The sequence below is a fragment of the Thamnophis sirtalis genome, unplaced genomic scaffold (assembly GCF_051295495.1).
Source record: "Thamnophis sirtalis isolate CommonGarterSnake01/CBP01778 unplaced genomic scaffold, rThaSir2_p1.2 scaffold_6, whole genome shotgun sequence".
Lineage (NCBI taxonomy): Eukaryota > Metazoa > Chordata > Lepidosauria > Squamata > Natricidae > Thamnophis > Thamnophis sirtalis.
This window is the reverse complement of record NW_028261386.1, coordinates 85,614,045-85,626,312: the sequence shown is the minus strand read 5'-3', so window position 1 is coordinate 85,626,312 and position 12,268 is coordinate 85,614,045. Positions and strand designations below refer to the sequence as shown.

At 39.0% G+C, this 12,268-nt stretch overlaps 1 protein-coding gene across 4 annotated transcripts in view; it reads left to right on the top strand.

Annotated features, from left to right (window-relative positions):
- The window catches only part of UTRN (utrophin), a 468,873-nt gene that overhangs the window by 155,761 nt on the left and 300,844 nt on the right, over positions 1-12,268 (top strand). For all 4 annotated transcript variants that reach the window (XM_087718331.1, XM_087718332.1, XM_087718330.1 and 1 more), the window contains exons 36-40: positions 2,177-2,305; positions 2,465-2,635; positions 3,696-3,851; positions 5,755-5,892; positions 8,642-8,794. In XM_087718331.1, coding sequence (XP_087574457.1) covers positions 2,177-2,305; positions 2,465-2,635; positions 3,696-3,851; positions 5,755-5,892; positions 8,642-8,794 — 747 coding nt within the window. The remainder of the gene's footprint in view (positions 1-2,176; positions 2,306-2,464; positions 2,636-3,695; positions 3,852-5,754; positions 5,893-8,641; positions 8,795-12,268) is intronic.

The following is a 12,268-nucleotide window of genomic DNA, read 5'->3' as shown; positions in this document are numbered from 1 at the left end:
ATAAGAAGACTCATCAAAATATTCTTTGAAATTTATTTAAATAAAGTGTAGCCATAATTATCTGTGCAATCACTATTCATAATAACAATTGCTTTTACAAAACTTAAAAAACAGAAATGGATGTAATGGGCTCTGAAAATAATCTTGAAGAAGAGGATGAAGAGCTGCAGCCAAAGCAGTGGTGGGTTGCAGGCGGTACACCTCGGTATGGGTACTGTTTTGGTATGGTGCTCTGGAGGGCCCACCCACCCATCCTTGTTCCTTACCTGTATTTGAAGGAAATGGGCCTTCTGTGCATGCGTGCGCAACGTACAGCGCCTGTGTGATGCTCCGCCAAGCAGCTGGAGCATCACAGAGGAATCACAGGAGGTAAGGACGCATGTGCACGCTGCCCACGTTCATGTGGTGGCCACCGGGCCCGATCGCACCGTACCGGTTGCAATGGGATCCGGAACTCACCACTGAGCCAAGGCAAATGGACAAATAAGAGCTGGAAGAGAATTTGAGAAAGTGTTTCAGACTTGACCATCCATAGTTCAGGGCAGGGAGAAGAGAGTAACATTCAGGGAAGCAAGATTTTATTACTGTAACCCTATAGTCAAAGTATCAGGTTCCGTTCAGGCAAAGAAAACAAACAAGATGTCTAAGCAAGTAGTTCATGGTAAATGTAATCTTTATAAGCCTGTTCTCATACTTCCAACAATCACACGGTGCACAACATGAGTGAATTAAAGTCAAGCCTGTAATTCTGTACTTCCCTCCACCATTTAAACTCTCCTGTGCCCCGCCCTCCTGTAGCCCGCCCTCTCCTATGCGCGTGCAATACACCCAAGATACTCCGATGACGTGACTGACCATGCTGGTTTACATTGCCATGCCTGCACTGGTGCCGTTCCATATGAAAGTCACTGCAGGATCTGAAGGTCCTTCAAGCCCTTGGCATGGCAGGGAAACAAGTGTGGTATCAGGTTTCCGAAAGATGCCCTAATTGATAGCAGCAATCCAAGTCACGAAACATCCCAGCCATGAATCTCCCCACCAATAGAATGGCAGTCCCGAGCCGCTGAGCGTGCCGGGGCTGACACAAAGTATTTTTAGTATTCATGAGTTAGATGTTCAAGTTTGTTCTACCTTAAAGGACTGCCATCTGTCTTGCAACTCTGAATGTGCCTCTCACTTCATTGCCATTATCTTATAGATAGCCCTGAGCCTTATGACCACAACTGAGCCTGGAATTATGGTAGCAAGTTGTGGCAATCGTCAAGAGTCACCAAGTGACTATGCTCAATTTTACAACTTTTTTTTTTGGTAACAGTTGTTAAGCAAAAGCAGCAGTTAAGTGAATCTATTTTTTTCAGTAGGCATTTTTGCCAGAAACTGGAGGTAAATGCAGGAAACTGGAAAAAAAAATTGCAATCATGTGACTGCAGGATACTACAAATAGCTGTAAATGCAAACTGGTTATTCAGTGCCTTAAATGCACGATATGGCCACGATCCCCTCCTCCTGCTCCCCCCTCTCCATGTATCTATCTCTATCTCTATCTCTATCTCTATCTCTATCTCTATCTCTATCTCTATCTCTATCTCTATCTCTATCTATATCTATATCTATATCTATATCTATATCTATATCTATATCTATATCTATATCTATATCTATATCTATATCTATATCCAAATCTCTCTCTCTCTCTCTCTCTCTCTCTCTCTCTCTCATCTATCTATCTATCTATCTATCTATCTATCTATCTATCTATCTATCTATCTATCTATCTCTATCATCTATATCTATATCTCTATATCTCTATCTCTATCTATCTCTCTATAAATCCATATCCATATCTGTATTCATATCCATATCTATGTGTGTGTGCATGTGTGCATGCAGTGTTGGAACTTTTGCTGTAAAAAATTCTCTGGAAGGAATACAGAATATAATATGTCATCTTATAGAAAGAAGAAAAAATATAGAAACAGAGAAAAAATAAGATATAAATCTAGTCACTAAAATTATAACAAATAAATACCAAATTATTATTAGGTCTTGGCATTAAAGGAGCTGAAATACCAAATGAAAGTGTCATTGACTGATCACTGTGAATGTTTTCTATTTAAAAAGTTCCATTTTATTTAAGGTACGTTTTCATTGATTTATCTTTGTCATTCCTTTACAGAATCACCAAAGTCAACTGGAGATTTTTGATGAGAACGTTGCCCACATAAGCACTTGGCTGTATCAAGCTGAAGCTCTGTTGGATGAGATTGAGAAAAAGCCTGCCAACAAGAAAGAAGAGACAGTGAAGGTAGGAAAATTGAATTTTTACTGACATGATAATAGCATATTTTGGATCCAGATGAAAGTCTGCCAGGTTCTGATTTTGATTTCTGTCTTGTTTCCCTTCTTTCCATTTTTAATCCTACTGTGTTCTAAACAATAACCCTATTTTCCCCCCCATTCACAGCGCCTAACATCAGAATTGGATGCTGTTAGTCTCAGAGTTGATAATGTGCGTGACCAAGCTGTTATGCTGATGAGCAGTCGGGGCGTATCATGTCATGAGCTTGTAGAACCCAAATTGACAGAACTGAATAGGAACTTTGAAAAAGTGTCACAGCACATCAGAAGTGCTAAGGTGAGTACAGAAGACTTCCTGGTCCCAAAGTGTATCTCATGGCCTATTTTTACATTTATGTTGCTGTTTTTTTTACTTCTCTAATGTTTCTGTGAAATGCATGCTATGGCATTGCATTTTGTCAAAGAACTGTTTTCTAATATTTCATTGCATTTTTGCATTATTTAGGAGATTATCTCCTTCTGCACATGGTGGCACAAGGACAAAAATATGCAGATAGTCCTTGTTTAGCAACTGCATTGGGATAAGCTAGTTTCGTGGTTCGGCAAAGCAGTCTCTAAATGAAACAGCACAATACTTCAGCTTTCCTTTGCTTTATGGACCTGTGAAAGCTGTAAATGCGAGTTAGACACTAGTTACTTTTTTCAAAACTGTTATAACTGTGAAAAAATATTGTATGAAGCAGTTGCTAAACAAGGACTACCTGTATTAGTTCTGCCCTACTTTGAGTGGGACAGCAATACTTCTACACCAATACTTTTTAAACACGAAAAAGAAAGAAGATAATTATTTAATTTTTAAAATGTTAAAATGACATGCTACTCCAAAATATTCTCTTTTCTTTTCTCATCCGTCAAAAGCATGTAAACTAATATATTCTGGGGTTTTTGGAAAAAATCATTTTATTTTACATGTAATTCTGTTTCTGCACTAATAGCAATAGCAATAGCAATAGCAGTAGACTTATATACCGCTTCATAGGCCTTTCAGGCCTCTCTAAGCGGTTTACAGAGAGTCAGCATATTGCCCCCAACAATCTGGGTCCTCATTTTACCCACCTCGGAAGGATGGAAGGCTGAGTCAACCCTGAGCCGGTGAGATTTGAACCGCTGACCTGCTGATCTAGCAGTAGCCTGCAGTGCTGCATTTAACCACTGCGCCACCTTGGCTCTAACCTAACCTACAAGCTATCTGCAAAAGATAATTTCTTAGTGTTCGTTTTGGGAATGAGAAATTCTAGAAGGTTATTTACTCACTTACAAGTATACTGTTGCAGTTATGTGAAATGTATACAAATATGATTATTGATCAGTGTGCTTGCTATTTTTGTGTGCGCCAGATGCTGTTCAGTCAGGACACTCATAAAAGGTTTGCTAAGCAGGAACTCTGTGGAATTGCAGTGGCTTCTAAAGACCTTGATAAATTTGAATGCGAGATAAAGGAAATGCTGAATGTAGTGGAAAAGCACATGGAATCAAAAGAAGATGATGAAAAGGTTGGAGAACCTTTTGTTACAACAAAATTATCATACTCATCTTTGACTTTTCTTTCTCTCCCCCCCACCCCCCACCGCCATCTTTTAATTCCCAGGCATGCTTTTTTAAATCTGGAATCCTGTGACCTAGAGGTCTATTGATGACATTGTAATTCACTTGCTGCATGAAATAAATATTGATCTTGCTTGTATCAGCTGTTTCACCATTGCGGTCTTCCTGATGACTTTATACATTCAGTTCTACATGTGCAAGGGATTTGTCTTGTTTGATTATGATAAAATGTATAGTCATGTCATACTTGAAATCATGCATTTGGAAGCTCATCCTTTTTCAAATGCTTTCTCATCATTCGGAGTCCTTGGCAAAATTTGCAATGTGTCTCCTTTTGTGCTACATCTACAGATAGTCCTCAACGTACAACAAATCCTTTAGTGACCATTCAACTTTACAACAGCAACTTAAAAAAGTGACTCATGACCATTTTTCACATTTATGATTGTTGCGGCATTCCCACTATTACATGATCAACATTTAGATGCTTGGCAACAGGTTCATATTTACGATGATTGCAATGTCCTGGGGTCATGTGATCACCTTATTTATTAATTATTAAATTTATATTGCCGCCTATTCGCCCATGGCCATTCAAGGCAGCTTACAGAATATAAAAACCACATCTAAAAACAGTAAAACGAATTTAAAAAATCAAATATATTAATTAATGTAAAAAATCACACATACCCCATGTCCTGCCCCAGTGACAGCCGATCACATGAGCCATTTAATGGGCTCCATACCATTCTGGGTTTCCCAGGGTCACTGACAGTATCAGGTCTTCAGCACCTTCCGGAAGAATGAGTGGAGGCCATTCCAATCTCTGGGGGGAAAGATGTTCCAGAGAGAGGGAGCCACCATGGAGAAGGCCCTTCTGGGTCCCACCAGGTGTATCGCCCTCGGGGGTGGGACCCACAACGTTCCCTGCCTCCCCACTCTAATGGATCGGGTAGATGTGACTGGCAAGAGACAGTCCCTTTTATGGCCTTCTGAAAAACAAAGCCAATGGGGAAGCCAGAATCACTTAACAACTGTGTTTTAAATGTCTGCAATGATTCACTTAACAACTGTGGTAAGAAAGGTTATAAAATTGGACAAAACTCACTTAACAAATGTCTCACTTAACAGAAATTTTGGCCTCAATCATGGTCATAAGTCGAGAACTACCTGTATTACACTGGAAGCATAGGCAGTGTAGGAGATGTTCAACCGTGATTTCCCGCAACTGCTGTTGCTCCTCCTGGACATTGCTAGAATGGGCAAGAGTTGCTGAATCAGAGCCCCGACTTACTTTTGCAACAAAGGAAATTTGTTGCAAAAGTGAGGAGATATAAATATAGATACAGAATATTAGATTATTATTTTAACACTTGGTGTCTTCATTGAAGACTGTTTTGTGTTGTCACACAATTACATGTTGCAAAGTCAGTAATTACAATTGATCTCCTAATGAATTCACAGCAAAATATGAATTCACTGATTCTTTGTGGCGGATAAAACTATTATAATTAGAGTCCTGCATTCTTCAAAAAAGGATTCTGAGGAAATACTTCCAAACTCATGCAACAGAATACCTCTCTGTTATGGGTGCCAACCCAAAGAAAGGTGATTTTTTTGTGTGGGATTGATGTATTTTTCTTTCTTTTTTCAACTTTGTGCATGGTTCCTTGAATGAAGAGCAGAGAGATGCTGTGCTCGAATGAGGCCTGCAGCATTTTTTCTGAATAGTTTTTAAACATGCACAGCCATGCTATACTCGTTTCTCTGTACTATCTTACTCTTTGGGAATAACAAAAGCTGGTTGCCCCAAGTACTCCTGAAAACATGTCCTTCTTTCTAAAATTGTAGCTGGATGAAGAAAAAGCTCAAATTGAGGAAGTTCTGCAAAAAGGTGAGCATTTGTTACAGCAGCTCATAGAAGATAACCGAAGAGAAAAAATTCGCTTGCAGCTCCTCCTTCTTCAGACCAAGCAAAGCAGCGCAAAGGTCAGTGAAAGTAGCCTTGCTGTGCAGTAGATCTATAATGTTTTAGACGTGACTTCTTTCTTCCCTCAGAAGCCTTATACACACCTAAAAATTTAATTATCTGTGAGACCTATAGAATCCACCTTTCTGCCTGTTCCTCTCTACTATCATTATTTGTTTACAGGTAGTCCCTGACTTATGACTATAATTGAGCCCAAAACTTACGTCGCTAAGCAAGAAGTTTGTTAAGAGACTTTTGCTCCATTTTGCGACTTTTCTTGCCACATTAGTTAAGTGAATCACTGCAGTTGTTAAACTAGTAGCACTGTTGTTAAGTCAATCTGGATTTCCCATTGCTTGTCAGTGAGTAGCAAAAGGGGATCACATGGCCCTGGGACACTGAAAACACGAACCATTTGATCACATGACCGTGGCGATGCTGCAGGAGTCCTAAGTGTGAAAAATGGTCATAACTCACTTTTTTTCAGTGCTGTGGTAACTTCGAACAGTTATTAAATGAACTGTTGTAAGACGAGGGTTATCGGTATTAAATTTATATGCTATCCATCTCACTATCTATGTGACTCAGGCAGCTTATAATGCAATAAAAATATAAATATAAGAAGAATTTTAAATATAAAATGACTTAAAAATTGCAAGTATTAAATATAGACTAAAAACAAAAGGCTTGACCGAAATGAAAATGGTGTCTTTTAAGTAACTGCACCAACCATTTCTAAACTGGAGCCTCTCCATTGGGGCCTCAAATCATCCAGCAGATGCAGGTCCTAAGCACTGTTCCCTCTAAGGTGCACACGTGCGCGGCCGCGCACATGGCAAGAAACCCCCGCGCAGAGGTTTCTAACTGCCGCGCAGAGGTTTCTTTCAAAGCAAATGTGGGAAGTTCTAGCCAGTTCTAGCCACCCGCAAAGGACCTCCCCAAACTTGTTTCAGCGGCAGCTCTCAGCCTACGGCGGCAGCGTCACGCAGGCTGTGGAAGGAGCGGGAGGAGGAGGGAACCAAAGAGAGGCTTTTGCCGAGTCTGCGCCCCACAGCCAGGACCGTCCTTGCGCCTCAAGCTGCGTTTCTTCCTGTAAAGCCCTTCTGGCGTCAAGCGGAACTCTCGGGTTGCCCGAAGGGCTTTGCAGGAAGAAACGCGGCTTGAGGTGCAAGGACGGTCCTGGCTGTGGGGCGCAGACCCGGTAAAAGCCTCTCTTTGGTTCCCTCCTCCTCCTCCTCCTCCTCCTCCTTCCACAGCCTGTGTGACGCTGCCGCCGTAGGCTGAGAGCTGCCGCTGCCGCTGCTGCACAACTGAGGGAGGGAGAGTGAAAGCAGAGGTAGCCTCAAATTTAATTTAAATTCTTTAAAAGAATTTTTGGATTTCTCCTCACCAAACCTTTAAGACTGAAAGTTTTTCCTAACATGAACTTGAGCTAATATACTTAATATGAGAAAGGTGCAGCAATTAACACTGCTTTTTAAAAAGAACAATATTTCTCAATTGTTTATCTGTATGAAGTCTGCCTATCTTAAGTTCCTACTATACAAAAGATATTACCTTCTAAGGCAACCTGTATACAATACATTAGTGGCCAATGTTACATTGCTCCTAATGACAAAATTAGAGCTGTGTTAAGCCTGTGAAAAAATCCCAAATGAATAAAATCATTATTAAGACCCAATGAAAAAATTACAAAAATTATGCATAAACTTTCATGTTCCCCAAATTTCCAATCCAAAACTTAACCCAGATTCTTCAGACATAGATTTGTAATTCAGAGTCAGACTCGATTATTAGAATGAATGCATTAATCAGGGGTGAATAATGTTGGTGAAATCTCATCTAACCTTCCATAATAATAACATACATACACAAATAGCTGACAGCCACATCTCTGAAACACTATTAAATCTGAACTAAATGTTTATCTAGAACTCAAATAAATAGCTGCTTTTTGGTTTTATTTTTTTTAATATTTATCAGTCTCTCTTTTATTCCATACTTCTGGTTGAAAGACTATTCTATGTCATGCTAAACAAATGCATATTCTAGTGGCGGTGGGGGCTCGTTGGCATCTTCAGCAGCAGCCCTACCTCCTGTGAAAAAACCCGAAGATGGAGCAGATCCACGCAGATGACGTTGCTGCAACATGACTGGAGGAGGAATTCTGGGAGTTGAAGTCAGCAAGGCTTAAAGCTGTCAGGTTTGAAGACCCCTGGGGTTTTTTTCCCTAAAGGGTTAGGGGTGCAAGGGTCTTGTAACTTGACAGCTTTAAGACTTGCGTGCTTCAATGCCAGAGTTTCTGAGCCAACATTTTGGTTGCTAAGCAGGACCGTTGTTAAGTGATACTGATATTATATAACACTTTTAATTAAGCGGGTACTTTGAATAAACATAACTTTGAGTTTCAAATAACACTGATTTTGTTGTTGTCTTAGGTGACATCTGTGAAAAAAATTCAGGTGCTCAGGCATGAAAATGTGCCGCTCAAACACTATACTTTTCCGCTCACACTGAAAAAAAATTAGAGGGAACATTGGTCCTAAGGCCCTTCCAAAAGGCCAGAAGGTTGGGGGCAGATCTCATCTCTGGTGGCAAGATGTTCCAAAGGACAGAGGCTAGGACAGAAAAGATTCTTCTCTTAGACCAGCATGGCTGACTCAGGAATTCTGGGAGTTGAGGTCCACAAGTCATAAAAGGGCCATAGTTCCCCACACCCATCTTATGACCTTAATTATTAATTTTATAACCTTTCTTTTTGGGTGGTAGGAGCTTCGGTCATTACAAAGGAGGCAGGTGTTAGAACTTTCACCTTCATTTACTCCATATGAAATGGAAGCAGAGAGTCGCTTGCAGTGGCTTAGTGAAACAGATGCTAGTCTTTCTGGACTTCAAGAAGCTGAAGAGAGGGAGAAAACAAAGGTAAATTATTTTTAATATAAACCACTCATTTATGTTTCAATACATTTGTTCAATACATTTCAATACATTTGTTCTTAATAATTCCTGTTGTCCATCCCAGTGTTTCCAAACTTGTGCTTGCACATAGGTTGAATCTCAGCTTGTCTCCGAAGTGGGGTGTGGGAGGAGTCACAGCTGGGTATTGTCACCGCCCATCTGCCCGGAAACTGAGGTAAATCTTGAGGCCACACCTCTACCTCTCCTCTGACTCTCCAGATTAACCTCAGTCTTCAGCCCAGAAGGAGCTAAATACCTGGCTCTCCTTGGCGCGGAATATTTTTCCCTTTTTTCCTTTGTTTTTTCCATTTTGGCTTTTTCCCGTTGGAGTTTTTTCCTGAAGAAGTTTTTCCTTTTTGGCATCGGACAATCCTCCTCTAGTGCATTCCGCGAGGCCTGACACAGGAGTGGTAGAATCTCAGCTTATTTTTTTGACAAGCTGCTGGGCAATTATGACTGTTGAACTCTATCATGTTTTAGGTTGCATAAGGATCACTTGGTTTGTGCTGCTCGAAATGTAATAATTTGTTCAAAACTAATGTTTTAACTCTGTTTTTAAGGTAATACTGCCCCCCCCCAAATAATTAATTTATTCTGGAGAACTAATTCAAACTTATTCCACTGTTTGTCTTCTTCAAATCTCACGTACCTTGAATGAAAAAGTGACTTAGCAGCCTTTCCAAGATGAACCAGACAGATAGTGTTAACTATACAAATCAAAACTGTGACAGATACAACCCGGTACTATGCTGTACAGCTTATAATTAATACCTAATACTTTAAATTGGGCTCAGAAGTGATAGGAACACATTACAGTGACCTCAGAATCACTCTCTAATTGAACAGTTCTTGAACTAAGCTATATGGATTTTGTGTCCCCCGTGAATATGAAATACATTCGCCTATAGTATGAAGCAAGAGATGATTATGAATATTTTCTAAAGCTCATCTTTAACTAAACATAAGAATGTAAGAACCTACAAAGTGCCACACTAGATTGGACACTTGACCTCTTTTCCCAGTGGTCAATAAATCCTATAAGGAAGCTTACTAATTTCTTATAAATGACCTTCAGAGGTATTCCCACTGCCATCAAAGCTCATAGCCACTGATTTCCACAACTTCAGTGAAAAGCTTTACCCATATTCTTCATATATTCAAAGAATACCCCCAACTGATTATAACCACAGAAAATGAAAAGTTATTGTATGTATTTTTGAATTATTGAAAGAGCTTCTTAAATTGGCTATCAATATTCTCTCACTAGTTAGGAATCTCTCTCCTAAATCACCATTACAATGATATTTTTCAAATATATCTGACTCATTAGTATAAAGTCCAATGAGAAAAGAGGTAACTTTTAGCGAGGTTTTTGGTTAACTGAGAGGCTTGCTTAAACCTTAGTTCTAATTAATTCCTAAAGAGACACACTATTTATACAGATAGTCCTCGATTTACAACAGTTCATTTAGTGACCATTTGAAGTTACAATGACATTGTTATGGTTTTTCACACTTACAACCCTTGTAGCATTCCCATGGTTGCGTGGTCAGAATTCAGATGCTTTGCCAACTGACTCATACTTATGATGGTTATAGTGTCCCTGGATCGTGTGAGCCCCTTTTATGACCTTCTGACAAGCAAAGTCAACGGGGAAGCCAGATTCACTTAACAACTGTGGCAAGAAAAGTTGTAAAATTGGGCAAAACCCATGTAACAAATGTCTTGCTTAGCAACAAAAATTTTGGGTTCAATTGTAGTCAGAAGCCAAGGACTACCTGTACTATTTTTTGTTTGGATTTTATACCAATGAGTCAGATATTTTTGAAAATGTGATTGATCGTAATAGTGATTCAGGACAGAGATTCCTGCCTACTGAGAGGATGTTGATAGCTAATTTAAGAAACTCTTTCAATAATTCAAGCCTATATGCAATGACTTTTCATTTTCTGTTTCTAATGGATCCACTTTTTTCAGATTCTTAGTCTGCCATAGGATTTGTTTTACGTTTATTTATATAATGAGACTTGTGGAGCAGTAAGTAATTTTTTGGACAGGCTTGTGTATTAGGCAATCTATCAAATCCTTTTGCATTACTGGTTATGGAGCTTCATAATTAAATTAATCAATCTCTTTATGACTCTTCTGTAACTTGTAAATCTAAAACCAATTGAGGATGAGATAAAGGAATGTTCAAATCTCAAAATGAGTTCTGTGTAATATAGAATAATAGTGGTCTGCTCGACAGTAGTAGCTATATTCATTTTCTTTTCCCGAGGCTAATAGGAGCTTGTAAAGAGGCAGTTTTGATCTACTGATCATATACTGAATGTTTCTTCCTTCAGTGTTAGTGTTGCTGTATAGATGGCCCATCAGTCACCCTAGAAAACTCTATAACAAACTCCCACATAAAGTAAGCTGTGATCGTCAAGAATGGTTAAAAAAATAATAGGTGTTCCCAACTTGGGGGCATCTTTCAGATGTGTTGATTTCAACTTTCAGAATGTGTTAACCAACATACGCATTGATAAAAATTCTGGGAATTGAAATCCACACAGTTGACAAATGGAGAAGATCCATTGAGTTTCATTTAAAAAAATCATCTTGACAATCAAACATAACAATGCAATCCCAGCATTTTGTACTTGCATCTTGACATCAACTGTATTAAGATTATGAGATTTATGTCATTTCATCACAATATATAGTTTGTTACATAATATAAGTTTTGTTAAATATGTGATTGAAAATATCCATAGACGTGTTTTGTTACTCTTCCCTTCTTCCCCCACACCGCATGGTTACAGAAACCATATTTTACAACTCTTATATCAGTTTAAATCTATCTGCAGATCTTCTTTAACACAAAGCAAATTATTAGCTGCTGTCCATTCATGTCTTTCTGGATATTGTTCTAAATATTAGAGTAACTAGTTCCTATGAAAAAAGTGGGGTTGCATTACATCCCCTTCAAAAAAATAAAGGGATCTGTATGTTGAGATGTAGTATTTATTGGTGCACAGAAAAAAAAGAATAATTCTTCCCAGAACTATCCACTTTTATTTGGTCTCTGACAACTTTTTTTTGGCAGAGTGCATCACTCCACAGGTCCTTTAGAGTAACAGCAGGTGAACTATTAAACCCTCCTTTCTTAGGATAAATATTAAGAATTGCTTAATGGAAGGATAAGAGATTCTTCATTGATTTGAAGATCAATTATGCAAAGTGGCCATTGTATATATTGCTATTCAATAGTTACAGGTACACTGTCCTGATTTCTATTTCCATGAAGACCAGGGGATGCTCTTTACAGTTACAGAAATGTAAAGAATTCATCTGTTAATTTGAAGTATATGTGAACCCACCCTAAGGTTTAATTTTTAGCTTGAGGTTGCCTAGTTGGAGTTTACACTTTTTCTCTCAACCCCCCCTCCCCCA